We start from the raw sequence: 20,909 nt of genomic DNA, 5'->3' as shown, positions 1-20,909 counted from the left end.
GCAAGATGTTCGACAGTCATAAAATTCAAAATGGTGAATCCTATGTGGACATAAATTATTCTCATGTTTTAGGAAGTGAGAAGATGATGACTGAAATTCAATTTCTATCATTTTTTAGGGAATTACTTACTCATTTTTCAGTTTGCATGAATGACGTATTCTTTGTCGGATTTAAAAATTTCCAGCGTCGATATGCTCAAAGAAATTTTAATACGTACGAATAATGTTCATCTTATTTTTTCACAAGGTATATACATTAGTGCCTGGTGGTAGTATTCTGGTCGACAGAAAAACAAAGTACCTGACGAGTGTTGGCTGTGATATATTCATTTTTAGCTCACTGACTGATTTTGGAAACCGAAATCATAGCGGATTCTAAAGGTTGACTATAATACAGTTGCAACAATCAATTATTGCCCTACAAACGATTCTCTATCGATATGTGTCGGAATTTATTGAAAATATTGAACCTTATATATAATTGTCGGCTACATGCATGCAGAATTTTTTATTATTTTATTAGAAAAAAAAAAAAAAATCGCTTTACTATCAATCAATTCTAACTGCACTAGAATCATCTACAGACGAACTGCAAACAATTTCATTAATCAGATTACCAGGGATTTTTGAGATCGCTGATTGCGAATCTGAATTTGAAATTTCGAAATTCAAGATGGCGGACTAAAATCCGAAGTCACTCGATTTAAATGAAACTCGGCATTCGAGGGTTCTCGAAGTCACTGACCACGAATCTGAACTCAAAATTACAAAATTCGTTCTGGTGGATCCAGTATGGTTGCGTAGACTGACTTTTTGGATTTTTGTCCGCCATATTGAATTTTGAAAATCAGATTCCTGATTCGTTATCAGTAATCCCAAAAACCCCACATCCAGATCTTATGCAAAACTACAACTTTTGGATTTTTCCCTACCGTTAACCGACGGAACGCCTAAATATAACCGCTACGTGTAATCGGAACTTTGTACAAGTCATATTTAAGATATAGGCACACTATTAGGGAACTGTGGCTTATGAAATTCCGGCAGTCTAAAGGTTAATTACTATTAGTGCCGTACTATACGCTGCCTGGCGGAAATACGCGATCCCGTTCTAATTCCGTGCTATATGGCAACAGTGGGAGTGCAATGCGACAGAATTTGGTAAGTTGGCGTCGAGGACACGCAGGACTCTCAGTCAACGATTGAAACGTATCGAAGACCCTCGATACGTGGCAGGTAATAATAAATTTCTCCTACTTTTTTCCTTGCGAAGTCTTTGATCAGAGCTTCGTAATCAATCTTACTTGACTCGATTGATGCACTTATAAAATGCAGATTACGAAAGAAACATATTGCGTGCAGAAATGAATGAAGAAGAAAAATCAACATTGTCGTCAAGCCCGAAACAATTCGGCGACTCTGCACTTATCCAGCAGAGCCGTTTCTGACTGCACCACGTGTTCGGTGTCATTCGAGTTATTTATTATTTATTCTTGTTATCTTATTGTTGAAATAAGAGTAAATTTATATCGTTTTCGCACACACCTTTCCTGTACAGATCTATTCACTGTAATCGCTAATAGAGCGATCGGTCACGTGATGTGTGCATACACACCGCACGTACACGTTTGAATTGCGCGAAGTTAGATAGCTCTGTACAAGAAAAGGTCGTTACTTTTAAGTCGTAACCGACATGAGCGAGGTGTTTAGATTCTCTTCTGTACAATAATGAATATCTTTTCTACCAAACAAATATTGGCAAGTACGGTTAATTTCGATCATAATGAATCAACACTTATATCATTTTATGGTTATTACATGATTATTATTTTCTCGAGCCTCACTTTACACCTATTTCATGGAATAAGTGAAAGACAATTAAACATTTTCACTTGAAATTCGAACATATTCGAAAAAGTCTTCCGTTATTAACCCTTCGTGTGAACACTGGGTCTTTTAAGGAACAGTCGAAATTTCCAACTTGGATTTCCCGCTTATGAATAGAGGCCGGTCTTCGGGTACCCCCCCTAAAAAATTTAGGTATTAGTGGGCACTAAGGGCCCAAAGGACGCCCGAGTCTGGCAGTCTACCTGGAAACGCCAGCCAGCTCGAGTCACGTCTGTTCCCTAAAAGGGTCAGTGTTCACACGGCGTTAGTATTTTCGAAGGTAAGTAAATGGCGTTATTTTTTACTTTTCTCGTACTCTTCTCTTTTCTCACGACTATAATAAATGTTTTATGCAATCTGATGGTCTTGTGGCTATTTTCACGGACTTTAACCTCAAAAACTTGCTTCCTTTCCAGCCGTTCAGTTTATTATGAGATGCCTGAATCCATAAAATAATCCCCATTCTTCAGGTCCTGAAATAATTCAACTTTTTGGAGCCCGTGCTAAAGACACTATATTCTTTTGAAAGCTTATAGTCTAAACTAAAAAAGCCTACGACCCTTTTTTTTTATATTTGTTTATTGTAAAGTTCTGAATTTTTTAACAAAATTCCGTTTTTTCCACTTTTTCGACTTTTCTTGAATTTTTATTAACAACGGGTTTAAACTTTTGACCTTATCAACTTCTGGGCCATATAGTAGATACTTCAAGAAGTAACCCAGAATTTTTTCAAATTTTTTCAAAGCATGGAAAACTCCAAAAACTCGACTGTTCCCTAAAAGACCCAGTATTCACACCGCGTAGCGAAAAATTGAGTGTTCACACGAAGGGTTAAGACTATATACAGAAATTTTCGAAATTTCGGTCTCATATACACCGTTTTAAAAAAATACGAAACAATCGATTGATCGATTAATTTTTACCAAATCAATCGAGTCGTGTTCGATTATTTTTTTGCTTGGTAGCGATCGTTGACCATAATTGACACGTTTAGACCCAGCTGTTGACACTTTTATTTTCCAAAATCATAAAATGGCGGCACAAATTGTAACTTTTTCGATGACTAAAACCAATTGCTAGAGGGTTAGACACTACAAATCAATTTTTTTCTAAGTCTAGAAGTAAGAATTAAATAGACACAATCAATGATGGTCATTAAGTGGGACAGGTCGATAACTGGTACACTTACCTTATACAGAGTTCAGTGGTGGTACGTCGTCCTATCGAGGGAACCTGGGCAAACCAATTTAAACAGATGCGGTAACGTCGAGAGGATTCTGAATAAAATTGTCATTATGCTCACGACTACGCGAGAAAAAAAATGTACGTCTCAACCACCAGCGGCCAAACAGTGAATCGGGGCATTACACCCTGCATTTGCTTACTCTATTATTATCTCTATTTTCAGAAATGATCTAAGGGTATGTACAGCCCATGGTGCACCTCGAAACAACCTGTTGAAATTATTCATGAATGTTGAAAATATTGATCAACAGAGAGCAGAGGGTTTCCGGTATTCCACTCGCACGGTCAAACTTCATCCGCAACCCTTGTAAGGACATTACAGTAGAAACGAGGAGGAAGCTGCGTCCAAGAAATCTGGAATTCTGATCAGAATCATCGGGAAATGCAGACCGACGACGGTGAGAAGTACGTCGATTACATCGACCTGTCTGGGCTGTACTGGAAGCGGCCGGAAGGTCCAGAGCGTGTTTGGCGCGTCGTTGACGGTCGGAAAAAGATGCCGAGTGGAGAAGTACCGAGATTCATAATTCAAGAGGTCCCCGAATCAATGGAGGAAGAATTAGTCGACTTTATGACAAAATACTTCGCCTCCGAAGAAACGCTATGCGTAAGCCAGAGTAAGAGAAAATTAAGTGAGTGAGACCTGTTACTTTGGGTGGAATAACACTAATTATCATACAACGAATAGATTTGCTGAGCGACCCGATAGCCATCAGAGAATTTCGTACAGTATGGAAGGAGTCGCTTCGTCAGGGGGTCAGCGTCGTTGCTATCAGGGAGAATTTCGAATCCGATGAGAAGCCTGAAATTGTTGGAGCCAACGTCCTCGCCGTTGTGACGAAGGAGGACAAGGATAAACCGAGAAGCAAGATGGAGGTGATTTTTGTTTCTACTTCTAGCAACATATTTTCGGATCATTGGGTAGAGTCAGATGAGAGCTGAATGTTTGGATACCCTAAGAATGTATTGGACGTAAAAGCAGGTCAAAAAATGTCAAGACAACGGTTTGAAAAGGTCATCCGGAGCTAATCAAGTTGAATGGGGACTTGCCCATTCAGAGGGAAGCGGTTTAGTTTCACAAATCAGTGAGACGTTGCTCACCTTTGTGCTATCACATTTTTGTTTGAATACGTTTCTCACTCGGGTGTTAGCACGTCACAAATTTTGCATACTTTCAAAACTTTGCCATTTCCAAGGTAATTCTTATAGTCATCGATTCCATTATTTTCTTATTGCGTAGGTACGATCAAAACAGATGAACAGCATAGCACGAGTGGCATCTCGGTTTAGGGCTGACGTTGATGTGACCAAAATATACGGGGTTGATATATATCTTACTGCACGCGGCCTCAGCGTCCATCCCAGTTACAGAGGGCAGGGCATTGCAGACGCCCTTCTTCAGGCACGGTCAGTATCGGTGGCATTATTAAATTTGTTGATCGTGTGCAGATGGCGAAGCAGGGGCACATCACTTGAGCCCCTTACCTCGTTACGTAATGACTTTACTCCAATCGAACTACTTGGCCTCTACGCCGATTAGACGAACTTTCGTGCCAGAGCGTGGGTGGCATGCGGAAGCGCTTGCAATGTGCCGACCATAAGGGCCATCGTCTTTCGTCATGTTAAACCTGCGACTCGCCACATACTTCGTACTACAAGTGACGATGCTAATTTCTTGGCAAATCTTACGTCGCGCGTCGGTCGTAACTCATTCATTTTAGCTAATAAATCGATTTCGCTTTCAGCACCGACATTGGTCAGGCCTATCAGATACCCGCGACAGAGTCAATTTTTGCCGCTACTGCAGCCCAGATTGTGGCCAGCCGCAACGGGTTTGAGGTTCTGGTTGAAAAAAAGTATACTGAAATCCTCGACGACGAAGGGAATGTCGCCTTTCCTGGAGTTGCGCCGAAATTCATTAAATTTATGGGAAAGAAATTATTGAAGTGAATGCTGCAATATTCTGGCTTTGTGTGAAAAAGGATGCTTCGATTGTTTACATTTTTTTCCCAAACTTCATTCCAAATAAGGATATCTTATTTTTGAATTTCGTATATCGTTTTCCTCCACGTATCGGTCCACTATCATCCGATCTGTGGAGAAAAAATGTAGCCGTGTTCTATAAACATACATAAATTTGATTATCTGGTTACTTCATGGTTTAAATGTGATTATCTTGGTCAAAGGAAGGGCGGGCAATGTGGTCACCCTAAACCTTGAATGACTGCCTATCAGATCAATATCCAAATCGTTCCGTTACTTCATGAATTTATTCTCTTAGACTAATATAGTTTTGGATCATGTAATTGTTACTTTGACTTATATAATGATGTTTTATAGTATTTCTGAGTTTGAAATCGAAATGGGAAATTGACCATTTTACCTATGGAGTCATTCAAGTATTACGTAATGTTATTTTTTACCTTTCGTCCAGCCACCTTCCCGTTCCCGCTTTTGTTAACTCATAGCCCATTGAAAACAAAACTGCTTATGAGACAAACTTTGATGACGTAATATGTAGATTTCTTCGCAAAAAGAAAAGCTTGACGTGTAAAGTTATAGTAATACTCGATGGTAAATAAGTACCTCATAAAGATTGCAAAATTCAAGTGTTTTCATCTCATCCAAAAATTCTACCCGCTTCACCAAGTGAATACTTGAATTTGCTTTGTGAGTTTTTCGAAATCATTAATCTCAAGTGATGGAGGTGACGGGTGCCGATGTCAAATGTTTGCCACCCTCGGAAAAATCGTAGATTCGGGGCTGTGTGTAAGCGGGGGTCCAAGGGAGTATAAATCGGCTGGCAACGTGTAAGATGTTCGAGAGTCATAAAATTAAAAATGGTGCATCCTATATGGACATAAATTATTCTCATGTTTTAGGACGTGAGAAGATGATGATTGAAATTCAATTTTCATTATTTTTTAGGCAATTACTCACTCATTTTTCAGTTTGAATAAATGACGTATTCTTTGTCGGATTAAAAAATTTCCAGCGTCGATATGCTTGAAGAAATTTTAATAGGTACGTACGAATAATGTTTATCTTATTTTTTCACAAGGAATATACGTCAGTGCCTGGTGGTAGTATTCCGGTCGACAGAAAACCAAAGTACCTGACGAGTTTTGACTGTGATATATTAATTTTTGGCTCACTGACTGATTTTGGAAACCGAAATCATAGCGGATTCTAAAGGTTGACTATCATACAGTTGCAACAATCAATTATTGCCCTACAAACGATTCTCTATCGATATATGTCGGAATTTATTGAAAATATTGAACCTTATATCTAATTGTCGGCTACATGCATGCAGAATTTTTTATTATTTTATTAGAAAAAAAAAAAAAAATCGCTTTACTATCAATCAATTCTAACTGCATTAGAATCATCTACAGACGAACCGCAAACGATTTCATTAATCAGATTACCAAGGATTTTTGAGATCGCTGATTACGAATCTGAATTTGAAATTTCGAAATTCAAGATGGCGGACTAAAATCCGAAGTCACTCGATTTAGATGAAACTCGGTATTCGAGGGTTCTCGAAGTCACTGACCACGAATCTGAACTCGAAATTACAAAATTCGTTATGGTGGATCCAGTATGGTTGCGTAGACTGACTTTTTGGATTTTTGTCCGCCATCTTGAATTTTGAAAATCAGATTCCAGATTCGTTCTCAGTAATCCAAAAAACCCCACATCCACATCTTATGCAATACTACAACTTTTGGGTTTTTCCCTACCGTGAATCGACGGAACGCCTGAATATAACCGCTACATGTGATCGGAACTTTGTACAGGTCATATTTAAGATATAGGCACAATATTAGGGAACTTTGGCTCATGAAATTTCGGCAGTCTAAAGGTCAATTACTATTAGTGCCGTACTGTACGCTGCATGGCGGAAATACGCGATCCCGTGCTAATCCCGTGCTATATGGCAACAGTGGGAGTGCAATGCGACAGAATTTGGTAAGCTGGCGTCGAGGACACGCGGGACTTTGAGTCAACGATTGAAACGTATGGAAGAGCATCGAAAGCGTTGTCGAACGAATTGCTTATCATATTTAAGATAAAGGCACACTATTTGGGAACTTTGGCTTATCAAATCCCTCCAGTCTAGACGTTAAACACTATTAGTGCCGTACTGTGCGCTACCTAGCGGAACTATGCGAAGCCGTTCCAATCCCGTGCTGTACGGCGACAGTGGGAGCGTTGGCCCTGTGTGCTTAGTTTCATGCCGGAAAGATAATTCGACAGAGGTTGGTCAGCTGACGCCGAGAATACGTGGGCCTTTAAGACAACGAGTGAAACGTATCGAAGACCCTCGACATATGGCAGGTATTCAAAATTTTCTCCTACTTTTTTCCTTGCGAAGTCTTTGATCAGAGCTTCGTAATCAATCTTACTTGACTCGATTGATGCACTTATAAAATGCAGATTACGAAAGAAACATATTGCGTGCAGAAATGAATGAAGAAGAAAAATCAACATTGTCGTCAAGCCCGAAACAATTCGGCGACTCTGCACTTATCCAGCAGAGCCGTTTCTGACTGCACCACGTGTTCGGTGTCATTCGAGTTATTTATTATTTATTCTTGTTATCTTATTGTTGAAATAAGAGTAAATTTATATCGTTTTCGCACACACCTTTCCTGTACAGATCTATTCACTGTAATCGCTAATAGAGCGATCGGTCACGTGATGTGTGCATAGTGCATACACACCGCACGTACACGTTTGAATTGCGCGAAGTTAGATAGCTCTGTACAAGAAAAGGTCGTTACTTATAAGTCGTACCCGCCATGAGCGAGGTGTTTCGATTCTCCTCTGTACAATAATGAATATCTTTTCTACCAAACAAATATTGGCAAGTGCGGTTAATTTCGATCATAATGAATCAACACTTATATCATTTTATGGTTATTACATGATTATTATTTTCTCGAGCTTCACTGGTTGCCCCTGTTCCCTCTTCTAGTCATGGTCAACACGTACTAAGAATGACCAAAACTGATCCATTTCTTTACCCCCGTGAACGACGCAATATAATATCAACTTATGTGATTAAAGTATGAATGATTATCATTGTCTTACTTACTATTACTAACACCTATTTGATGGAATAAGTGAAAGATAATTGAATATTTTAACTTGAAATTGAAAAATATTGGAAAAAGTCTTCCGTTGTTAGACTATATACTGAAATTTTCGAAATTTCGGTCTCATATGCACCGTTTCATAAAAATACGAAATAATCGATTAATCGATTCATTTTTACCAATTCAAACGAGTAGTGTTCGATTATTTTTTTTGCTTAGTAGCCATTGTTGACCATAATTGACACGTTTAGACCCAGCTATTGACCTTTTTATTTTCCAAAATCATAAAATGGCGGCACAAATTGTAAATTTCTCGATTACTAAAACCAATTGCTAGAGGGTTAGACACTACCAATATATTTTTTAGTAAGTTTAGAACTAAGAATTAAATAGACACAATCAAAAAAGGTCATTAATTGGGACAATTCGATAACTGCTACACTTACCTTATATAGAGTTCAGTCGTGGTACGTCGTCCTATCGAGGGAACTTGGGCAAACCAATTTAAACAGATGCGGTAACGTCGAGAGGATTCTGAATAAAATTGTCATTATGCTCACCAATACGCGAGAAAAAAATGTACGTCTCAACCACCAGCGGCCAAACAGTGAATCGGGCCGTTACACCCTGCATTTGCTTACTCTATCTATTATTATCTCTATTTCCAAAAACGATCCAAGGGTATGTACAGCCCATGGTGCACCTCGAAACAATCTGTTGAAATTATTCGTGAATGTTGAAAATATTGATCAACAGAGAGCAAAGGCATTTCGGTATTCCACTCGCATGGTCGAACTTCATCCGAAAATGCAGATCGACAATAGTGAAAAGTACGTCGATTACGTCGACCTCTCTGGAACGTCCTGGAAGCGGCCGGAAGGTCCAAGGCGTGTTTGGCGCGTCGTTGATGGTCGGAAAAAGATGCCGAGTGGAGAAGTACCGAGATTCATAATTCAAGAGGTCCCCGAATCGATGGAGGAAGAATTAGTCGACTTTATGACAAAATACTTCGCCTCCGAAGAAACGCTATGCGTAAGCCAGAGTAAGAGAAAATTAAGTGAGTGAGACCTGTTACTTTGGGTGGAATAACACTAATTATCATACAACGAATAGATTTGCTGAGCGACCCAATTGCCGTAAGAGAGTTTCGTACAATGTGGAAGGAGTCGCTTCGTCTGGGGTTCAGCGTCGTTGCTATCAGGGAGAATTTCGAATCCGATGAGAAGCCTGAAATCGTTGGAGCCAACGTCCTTATCGTTGCAACGAAGGAGGATGAGGATAAAATGATAAGCACGATCAAGGTGATTTCTGTTTCTACTTCTAGCAACATATTTTCGGATCATTGGGTAGAGTCGGATGAGAGCTGAATTTTTGGATACCCTAAGAATGTCTAGGACCTAAAAGCAGGTCAAAAAGTGTCGAGACAACGGTTTGAAAAGGTCATCCGGAGCTAATCAAGTTGAACCTGGCCCATTTAGACGGAAGCGGTTTAGTTTCACAGATCAGCAAGACGTTGCTAACCTTCGCTCTATCACATTTTTGTTTGAATACGTTTCTCACTCGGATGTTAGCGCGTAACAAAGTTTGCATACGTTAAAAACTTTGCCATTTCCAAGGTAATTCTTAAAGTCAATGATTCCATTATTTTCTTATTGCGTAGGTACGATCAAAAAAGATGAACAACATAATGACACCGGCATTTCGGTTAACGGCTGAAGTTGATACGACCAAAATATACGGGGTTGATAAATATCTTACTGCATTCGGCCTCAGCGTGCATCCCAGTTACAGAGGGCAGGGCATTGCAGACGCCCTTCTTCAGGCACGGTCAGTATCAGTGTGCATTATTAAATTTGTTAATCGTGTGCAGATGGCGAAGCAGGCGTACATCACTTGAGCCCCTTACCTCGTTACTTAATGACTTTACTCCGATCGAACTACTTGGCCTCTACGCCGATTAGACAAACTCTCGTGCCAGAGCGTGGGTGGCATGCGGAAGCGATTGCAATATGCCGACCATAAGGGCCATCGTCTTTCGTCGGGTCAAACCTGCGACTCGCCACATACTTTGTACTACAAGTGACGATGCTAATTTCTCGACAAATCTTACGTCGGTCGTTACTCATTTATTATAGCTAATAAATCGATTTCACTTTCAGCACCGACATTGGTCAGGCCTATCAGATACCCGCGACAGAGACAATTTTTACGGGTACTGCATCCCAGATTGTTGCCAGCCGCAACGGGTTTGAAATCCTGGTTGAAAAAAAGTATACGGAAATCCTCGACGACGAAGGGAATGTCGCCTTTCCTGGAGTTGCGCCGAAATTCATTAAAGTCATGGGGAAAAAGTTATTGAAGTAAACGCTGCATTATTTATAATTTTTTACAAAAAAATATCATCATTGTTTACAGTTTTTCTAAACTTCATTCTGAATAAAGATATTCATTCTATTTCAATACTCTGCGGAGTTTTATAGTGTAGATGTTCTCGTTAAACAAGAATAGCAAAGGACCCTTGAAAAAAAGAACCATGTATCGGCCTACTATGATCCGATAATGCGAACAAGAGACTAGAAGTTAAACTTCCGTATAGGTTACAGGAAGTTTTCGCTGAAGGGTCCCGAGGCGAACGATGTTTCGCCGGCAAATAGGCAGCCCATGTTACGCCGGCAAATAGGCAACCGAAGTTACGTCTAAGAGAACAACTGCCTGTTAGATATAACTACGCTTGCCTATCTGCCGGCGAAATGTAAGCAGTGTAGTAAAATATTCATCCGAAAACAGATCGAGGTAAACGAACTGAACGGTTTAATCAATTCTATCAATTCAATTCAGTTGGCTGACTACATAACTCTCAATGTAATATTAATTTTTATTCAGAAACAGGAAAATGATTTTATTTTCAACGATGACTTGGCCCTTCCATATCAGATACCCATTACCAAGACCATCTTCTCCGAGGTGGCAGTTCAGACTGTTGCTGCTCGATGCGGCTTAGTCAAACTTCAGCTAGAGAGGAAATATTCCGAGCTTTTCGACGACGCAGGAAACGTCACATTTCCCAACGTCACCGTGGAATCTTTCAAAGTTATGGAGTAGCAGCGTAAAACATTGTCGTGCATTTTTCTTATACTAGTGACTTAGCATATGCCAATTATCATCACTTGATAAAGGTACAAAAAAATATATAATTTGATAGTGGTGTCTAAGAATGTAAAATTCATAAAAAAAATCTCATCTACTTTAAAACTTGCCCAAATATTTTTACAATCTCTGCAAGTCGCAATTCAGGTGTCAGAAATAACGTCATAGTAAAAACTGTATCGTCAATACACGATGACGTTTAAATTATAGGACTAACAACGTCGTGCAATTCCATAAGTATTACCATTCGAGGAATGAACGGCATTGTAGTTTGAATATCGGAATGTTGATCTCGTGAGACATTTGCGATTATTTATACGTGTGTCATTTCATTCATAGTGGAACATTCAGCTGAAAATACTCACACTGCGCTCATTTTAAACAGCATATTCGCCATCTTGTTAGCTTAAACATTTTTCGAGATTGCAAATTTAGAGCTAATCAATCAAGTCGACCTCAGGATATAACGTGAAGTAAGAAGAAAACGATAGCAACGAGAGAATCGCATTTCACTCAGAGTGTTTTGCCGATCGTTCTTCTTCTGACTGAAGAACGTGAATTTAGACAGCTAGGCATGGCAAAAAAAAATCTAAACAAATCTCGTTTTAGCAAGAGGATAAAGATGCAACCGCTTTGGGAGATAGAGCGAATCCCTCGGGTGAGGAACGTTTGGCGATGGACCAAAATCATTGTTGAAAAAGGTTTGAGAATTGTGCTGAGTGAAGGAAGTGGGATTCTTCAAATAGAAATTTATCTCAGCTCTGTATCTTCACTGTCGCTTTAGAATTTATCGTGCAACTCTGAAAGCGTTCCAATATTTCACTCTTCCAATACCACTTTTCTGCCGATGTGTTATATACTCACCCCGGTGATGTAAATCCACATACGTCTACTCCAATTTCAGGCGAGGGACAGACGCGGTTACAAGTATTCGCAGAGCTTAGAACGCGAGTGGCGATAATTCGAATCGTACGAAATAAATTGAGAAACAGTTCACTCGCAATTACTTAGTCGTTCCAGTTACATTCGCTTAATTACGTGTTTGCAAATTTATCCTAATAATGGCCAAAGATTACAAACAGATTTCTAAGAAGAACACATTAAGTCCGTTTCACTGCTAGCGGGGTTTGAAAAGTTCCCAGAAATTGTACAACCGAATACGGTTCTCGAAGAAGAAGAAGAAGAAGAAGAAAAATGAGAAGGAGAAATTGTTATTTCACTTCGAAATATCTCTTCACCTTCGACTTGGATTTTTTCTTAGCGTTTATCAAGATGGTTCTGACTGTTTCTCTCCTTCTTCTTCTTCTCCTTCTTCTTCTCTTGCGTCCCCTTCTGTAACTGACGGAAAATAAATTCGGCATTTACAATTGAAGGCAGAAATATTCCCACCTATAGGATAAAGTATGTTCCATAACAGTCCCCCTAGGGCATCACCTCGAGTGCATAGCGATGTTGTTCAATTATTACAGTAACCCTCTAGTAGGCAGCCGTCGAGCTCTCCGAGCTATACGGGGTCGGTATATCGCTTTCGTTCGATCCTTTGTGAAATTCATGAGCCAAGGAAGTGCGCCGGCTTCTGTTTAGACTCGCTGAACCGTGAAGATATAAATTTTGAACGGAAGGATAAAAAAATTATACACCATCAGGTGCGTAGAAACGAGTCGTTATGAGAAAAAACTACAAAATGAAAAGTACTTCGAAGAGTTGAAAAAAAGTAGGTAAAAAGTAACGAGAATTATTAATGAATTAAGAATTCTTTATCGATTTTTAAGTCTGTTGAAAATGTATCCGCTAAGGAAATTGTTCCGACTTTAGCATATTAGCTGGTTTTTATAAATTACGGCGCTGTAAATAAACGCACCAACTTATTGCTTTGGCCGTTTTTCACCCCAGCTATTTGGCCTGTCTCGCCCATTTTTTTTGCTAACAAGAAACTTGTTAATCCTATAACTGTATAATATAAACGAATTAACGAGTATTGATGATTTTTTTCACCTGAATAAGCCTATAATAAATCAATGTTTTACAACTTTTTTTGCCCCCCATCCTCAACCCTCTTCGCTTTTCTCCTCTGCAAATTATGATAACGTTTTTCTCCTTAATTGCGTCATGGGTTTAACAACAATCCATGAGTTCTCCAACAATTAAGAATTTAATTCTATTTCAAGTAATATGTATTCGTTGTTTATTTATTTTTTTTCATGTTTTTAGTTTTGTTTCTTCGTTACCTCTCATTCAAAGTTTCTTCTTTTAACTCCTATTTAAAAGTTTTAATTTCTGTAGGTCCGATTTAATCGAGGGTATTCGTATTCAAATTCAACTTTTAAAAGTACAGAGAACAAGTAATACCAAAATTTCATGATCAACAAAAGTTTCGCTGGCTTGGACAAGACATAACTAAACGATACGTACATATGTTCATTTTATATATTTTATACACATCATGAACATGGCTTGCTTCTATTTCAAGGCGATATTTGAAGCACCCTCTGTAGTCAACGACTGGTAATAACACTTTCCAGTTACAAGCTTAATGAGAAGCTGCCCCAATTTTGCCGGAAACAACGGTTCTCTCTCTATTTCGACGTGGGTATTTTAAAGCGCAACAGCAGCAGCCGAAGTTCAGCGAGCTTGGCGACTTTTTGCCACACGTGCGATTCTAAAAACAGCGAATAAAAAAACGAAAAGGTACAAAATGAAAAATAAAAAAACAAAACACTCAAAGAATGTGAAAAAAAACTCAGCGTCCGACAACGAACGTTGAATTATGTATACTTTATTAAACTGGAGCAATCAAAGTACTACAATTTGTGTAGGCTGCGCTCTGAAGCAGTTTTCGTACGATATAAACGGTTGAAATCGTGACTCCGTGTAATTTATTAGACTGTAAGCTAAGGTATTGAGAGCTTAGAAACGCGTTTATCGTTTGCATAATTAACAGCTGTTACATATTGGTGTAACATACGTTATAAATGTCATTTTCAGCGATAATTCGTTGACATTTCAAACCCTAGATTGAAACCTCTCTTCAAAAAGATCTTTCTCAAGTACGTGCGCTACACGAAAAGCTTGAAATTCGCTAACTATAATATTCTAGCCTGACGAATATTTTCATAATTCAAACATCAATTTTCATTCTCGTAACGTTTTTGTTCAAATAAATGACATTGCTTTCGGAAATCGAAAGAAGCCCTGAAAAATTCGAAATTGTTTGCAGATAATTAACGTTTAATCTGTATTTGGTTTCAGACGACTCGATGTTGGTCAAAATTGCTCGAAATATTTCTAAACAATTAAAAATTGCTGAAACTTGTGACTCTGTGAACTGACTGAAAGCTGGTACAAATTATTTACGATTGTCTAATGTTGTTAAGGGTGACTGAAAAAATGGAAAAAATAATGAAAATTAATTCTTAAGATTAGCTCAGAACAACTTGAAATTTCCCAAAATCATTTCGATCGCTAGTTACTTCACTTCATTTCCACTCACTTTGTGGTTATTTATTACGCGCTAGTTTATGGTTGAACACCATATTCTCGGTACTGTGTCATCAAATTGCGAACTTCTTTCATTGGCGAGAAACGCGTGATCATAAATCCTTCAAATTTATAAATAATTTCCGGCGATTTCCTCGTTCAGGAGAAAAAAAAAACGTACGAGACGATTCGCTTCCTCGATCGGTATTTCCTGTTTTACCGTTAACATCCCTTTTTTTCACCTCTTGAGTAATAAAATCGTTTCAAACGCTGTAAATCGAGGGAATTTTCAATTGTATTTGACGGTTATTATGAGATATTAAAACAAATCGACGGAAACACTTGAAATGTCATACTTGCAGCTGATGCTCTCTAATTTTGAGGTTATGTTATTGGTTATTGTTTTTCGGTCTGAAACAAAATGCGAGTTCCATTCTATACGAATTACGTGACAATGACTGGCTATGAAACCGACGTGAAAGATTTAGAGTCATTGTCACATAATTCGTATAGAATCGAACTCGCATGTAGTTTCGAACCGAAAACAAGTTAGCCGGAAAATCAAGGGGGTGGTGCCCTGGTCGATATTAACGTTGTACATATCTTCAGATATCAAAGTCCACGTATTTTAAACGCAAGAAGGTCTTAAGAGCCCCATTCTATACACAATTCTGAACATAAAATCTCCAATAAATTTTTATTTAATGCAGAAATAAAGAAAAGGCCCGAAAACTAGGAATTTACAATTGCGATTTCGTAGTTTTCATGACATTTCTTTATTGTTCCATCAAATGAAAATTTATCACAATCTTTTCGTTCAAAATTGTGTATAAAATGGGGCTGTTAAACCCTTTTGCATTTAAAACACGTGATCGTCGAAATCGATCAGGGCACCCCCTTAAGACGTTATAAATATTACTGTACAGCTGAACTTTATACTTTTTGTTCTATTTCTTTTTTAATAATTTTTCGTGAAAAATACCATCAGTTGGATTCGTCGTCGGTAAGACTCGAGGGTCCGACATGACCTTAAAGTGAGCTTTACCGTGGATACGGATGTCGTCGACGAGCAGGCGCGCGACGACGACGACGACGACGACGACGGAGAGTCAGAGTCGCGCGTTGCGTTCCGTTGGCGAGAAAACCGCGAGAAGCCGCGCGTGGTTTCAGTGGCATTTCGCGCGTCGTTCAAGTCGGTTCTCCACACTCCTCCTTAAAGTTCGCCGGTTTCTCTCTATACGACATTTGCCGGTTCCTGGAGGACGTGCAATCGCGTCGTCGCGGCCTGCCGAAATATATTCTCCTCCTCTGACAACCCTGCATCGGGATATTGCCGCTGATCAGATCTTGAATCTTAAAACCAAATCGCGATACAAAGACTTTCACCGTAAAATGAATATTTCAGATTTGTTATATTCAAAATACACAGTATTTTTTATCGATTTTACATGATAGGTGAGCTGCAGATATACTTATATTATATACGTATATAAGTACATTACATACGAGCGTAAATTGTCATCCCTTAATCACGCAGTTATTTTTTTCCACTGCAGAAATCGCCACTGAATGCTGTACAATTTTTCTGAAATTTATTCTTCCCCTTTTCGCATTTCACAAGGGGGTTGTTCGTTACACGTATAACAATGTGCAATTTTTTTTTTTGTGATTTCATTGGTGTCGATTTTTTACTTTATTTTTTCGAGTAAAGACAGTAAGTAACTATATATTTTGCTTGCTTTTTCAAGAGTTTTTATAATATTTCGCACGTTTTCTTTTTTTCTCTTCACAAAGCGACAATAAAGAAATGTTGGTATTTCCTTGTGGATTTTTGTCTCCTCTTGTTTGACAGCTATTTTATTTCTCACGAATTTCTCTGAATTTTTGTGTACGCTTTTGACGAAGTATATTTTGCAGGCATTTTTCACCTTCATACCTGCATTGTTTTTTAAACACTTTTAATCCAACTTTATTATAACCAAACTAAAATCGATTTTAACGAAATTATTCAGAGATTGCTAAAATCAAGTTACCTGAACAATTAGTCAATTTAACTAGATTCGGAACAGCGTTTATCGTTTGAATTTAGTGAATTCATAAATTTAGACTAATAAGTTTTTACTAAAATCGGTTAAACCTCTTGCTCAGACACTAAAGAAAAGAAAGAAAAAAAAAAATTATTCTGTCACAAAAATACTAAACTCGCACGAATTTCACGGAAAATTTTTTATATGAATCTGGAAACGTGAAGAAAGAATTCATATCAAGAAGTAATCTAAAAGTTTCGGAGAAAAATGAGTCTGAGTCTGTCTAGAAAGTTAAAAAAATTTCTACGATTATTCTCGATCCGCAGATTTCTACAAATATATATGCATTTCAATTATTATTTCCTTCCTGATATTTACATTCAACCTAAAGATCACGATCCATAACACAACAATATATCATCCTGTAATCTTATTCTCCTACATTGAAAGTTCACATTGAATTATAAATATTTAATAAGACTGAATTAATAATGAAAAAGTCGTCAGATACGCTTCTCAAATATTAACTAAAAACTTGATATTACAAGTGTGTATCTTATTTGCGAAGTAATTTAGTATTATGATCGTTGTAAGCAATAATAAAAATTTTTATTCCAGATACTTGATAAATTTTAAAAAAATCTATAAAAGTGAAAAATCAACTGTGCGAGATATTCAACGTAACGTAGAACGCTCATCTTACGACAGAACCTTTCTTTTGACCTGAACAAACTTTGTAGGGGGTGCCATGGTGGAAAATTGCAAATTATAACACAGAAACAATTTTCCGACGGAACTAAATTTCTTCTGAGCACTTTCATTATTCAAGCTTATTATTTCCGAGACAAATTTATGTACGGTTTCTTTGATTTAAAAAAATACTGATCAGATCTTCATCAAAGTCTTGTACAGGTATTTGGTGATTGTTTATAATCGTGAGGTCAAGATTGCTCTTCAATAACATAATGTAACCATGAGAAAATAATGAGCGAATATATATATATATATACAATAAATGTGATCGATGAAAATTTATTTGAAATAAAACTAAAAAACACAAAAATTTTGACGAGTACGAACTGATCGAAATATAAAAGAACGGGTAAAAATGTGCGTTAAAAAAATTGTACAAACATTATTATCGGATAAATAATTACGCCGATTAGTTCGAACGATTTAAAAGTTTCGTAGAGAATAAATAAAATTAAACGCGATATATTGGCTTATGAGGTCACAGCTTCGAAATCAAATTGAAGTCTGAGTAAAAGCTACGGAGAAAATAACTGCGGCACTCAATAGGGAGACAATAAATATCGAGGCAACATGCGCAAGGTTCTGTAAATTAAAATGCAACAGTGCTGCAGGTGCAGCCAGTGCAGTGTTGTTAAACTATAATTGAATGTGCCGCGGATGGCGATTAAATCTTTTCTCACCCCCCGCAAGGCAGCCAGACGGAATATCTTGATTTAATTTAAACGCGGGAAATTTAAATCTAAAATTACTACAGACGTATAATAATCGGTATCGATCAGTATAAAATGCGATTTGCGTCGAAGATTAAATCGGCATTTCCAATTTTATCCCATTCACTCGATTCGTGTATTTCTTCATTCTATACATTTCTTTCAAACTGTTGCTGTTACTGTTCCATTTATCAAATAAACGACTAAAATGTCGAAATTTTCATCAAATCTGCGGGTCGACAAAATAATTACGCGTCATAACGATTAATGTGGTATGTGATAAAAATAGAGTATTGAAAAATTATTAATCATGACGAGGCGTGATTTAAAAACGGAAAAACGGAAGAAAAAAAATTAAAACATCAACCGCAAAGTAACGAAGAAACTATATAAATCTGTCGGTAATTCAGTTTTGTGTTCAAATTCTTTTTACCTTTTTCATTTCTTTGATAAATTCTATTTGCCTGCACGTCGAATGGTGTCGTAATTTGAGTTTAAATTCCGTAGGTCAGTGCTGCCCCATTACATTCAACGAATGAAAATGTTATCGATACAAATCGTTCAAATAATTACGATAATTGACGGTGTTATAAACGAGCAATTGCATATGATTGTCAGCGAGGCTTGTCGGATGTGGGAAAACCGTGTATAATACATATACCTGTGGGTATATGTACGCAGTGATGAATGCACTTTATTATTATCAATCCGACGGTGCACTAGATATCGTCAATCAGATAAACGTGCCACAAGCCTAGTATTGTGTTATGGTGTTACACGTATATAGTGATATATAGGGTCTGGATTAATATGTAAATACATATTTATTATTTAAATAATTTTCATTCCTCATTAGGTCTTCTACATTATGTATGATGTTTCGAGGCAGAAAATTCAGTTTTTATTTTCCATATTTTAGATTTTAGCAGTTAATATTTCAATGAATAATGAAGAATTTACATTGAGCATCTCATTACGAACTAACACCGATGGCGTCGGCCATAGAAGGTTTTTGTTATTTAGAGAGGAAGTTTCATACACGTATGTGTCTAACTTGTGTGTCGCACATTAGTCTAACTATTTTACATTTAGGTTAGAACAGTAATATGAAATATAATTCAGAGCCGCGACTTTCTTGACTATTTTACTGAAAACGCGATTATACGTTGCCAAAGTAAGAAAATTTTTCAAGTAAAGTAATCCGATCGTCGCTAAGCTCCGAATAATCTTCGGCTGAGAAAATTTTTATAAAATCTCCCTAAAGATCGGACAGATTCGATAAAGCTTAGAATACGCTCAAAGAAAAATCTCGGAAAAAAGCTCTCGCCAAAGCAAAAGAAAGCTTGAAAATATTTTTCGAATACGAATACGAGTGATTGGAGTTTGAGACTTGTTATTATTGTCTTTCGGAAATGTAAAAAAGCTTGCAGCTGAATGTGCGTTGAGTAATATTCGGACATGAATTTCCACTCGTAATAAGACATCGGACTGCGTAATGTAGGGCTTACGAAACTGGGGGGGTGGGGGGGGGGGGGGGGGGGGGGGGGATTTCGGCCCGTTTTGAAACTTTGTAAAATACAGTCGTTCGGAGACTTCGGGTATAAAAGAAAGTCGATATACCTACAAAAGGGTAATAGAGATGGGAGAGGATGCGGAAGTTTCCAAGAATGCTGCTCGAGCGCGAGAAAAAAGCTTTCGGAATGATAATAATCCGTAAAATGTGGTTATTATTAAGAAGATAATCGAGAAGGAAACAACTGGCGAGTCCTGGCGATTATTAGGTGCAGGAGAAGCCGGGATCGGATGAAAGAGAGAGAGAGAGAGTAAGAGAGAAAATTGGAAAGAAGGAAACGAGGAGAGAACTTCTTTGCCTCGACAATTCCAGACCTGAGATTCGTTTTTTTTTTTCTTTTTTTTTTATGTCGTTAACTTGCAACAGGATTATTCTGCCAGGATCCGTTCGTTGATCCCTAATCGGAACTCCGGCGTTCTGGTTTTATTTTTTATATTAGCTTGCCTACCGGATAAACGATCTGGTTGTTTGTGATAAAATCTTTGTTTGGCTGGACCTCGCCTACGTGAATACGAGTTTATTTATTCGAAATTTGACGCGCAGAAATTTAAAGAACAAAATTGTAAAATTTTGTTACTCGAGTCTCGTTCGATCTTTGCTGTATAAAAGATCAATTTAAAATTGTCTTATTCATGGTTATTCATAAAGACAGAAGATTTTTGGAATGCCTGTGAAAATTACGTTTCGATGGAAAAAATATCGTATCGTGATGAATCGAATGGAGAACGATTCAATAACTGAGCAGAATTACCTATAACATTGAGAGTACCGGTAAAAGTAATAACTCAGCAGTTTCCTACTTTAATCGTATACTTAAGAATCTATGAGACGTACAGTCTAGTCGAAAATCTATCCAAACAAAAACTTGAAAAGAAGTTTAACTGAAACTGATCGAGTTTAATATAATTAAAAACTATTCGTTGATCGGTTAACAATTTCACTGAGATTTTTGGAACCTTTGTCTCATTACGTTGGTGCTTCAACA

General features: G+C 37.7%; 2 protein-coding genes across 2 annotated transcripts; both read left to right on the top strand.

Moving 5' to 3' along the window:
• The first annotated feature begins 3,494 nt into the window (after nt 1–3,494).
• Nucleotides 3,495–5,131, top strand: LOC124408920. Its single transcript, XM_046886224.1, has 4 exons — nt 3,495–3,749; nt 3,821–4,008; nt 4,373–4,539; nt 4,878–5,131. The coding sequence occupies exons 1-4, from the start codon at nt 3,515–3,517 to the stop codon at nt 5,080–5,082; spliced, it is 795 nt and encodes a 264-aa protein (XP_046742180.1). The 5' UTR covers nt 3,495–3,514; the 3' UTR covers nt 5,083–5,131.
• A 3,899-nt stretch (nt 5,132–9,030) lies between these two features.
• Nucleotides 9,031–10,662, top strand: LOC124409140. Its single transcript, XM_046886559.1, has 4 exons — nt 9,031–9,279; nt 9,351–9,538; nt 9,898–10,064; nt 10,397–10,662. Exons 1-4 carry the CDS (start codon nt 9,045–9,047, stop codon nt 10,599–10,601), a joined length of 795 nt encoding a protein of 264 aa, XP_046742515.1. The 5' UTR covers nt 9,031–9,044; the 3' UTR covers nt 10,602–10,662.
• Nucleotides 10,663–20,909: the final 10,247 nt, after the last annotated feature.

This window comes from Diprion similis, chromosome 8, assembly GCF_021155765.1.
Source record: "Diprion similis isolate iyDipSimi1 chromosome 8, iyDipSimi1.1, whole genome shotgun sequence".
In the NCBI taxonomy this organism is placed as follows: Eukaryota; Metazoa; Arthropoda; class Insecta; order Hymenoptera; family Diprionidae; genus Diprion; species Diprion similis.
The sequence above is the reverse complement of the archived record's forward strand: the minus strand, read 5'-3'. Positions and strand labels throughout refer to the sequence as shown.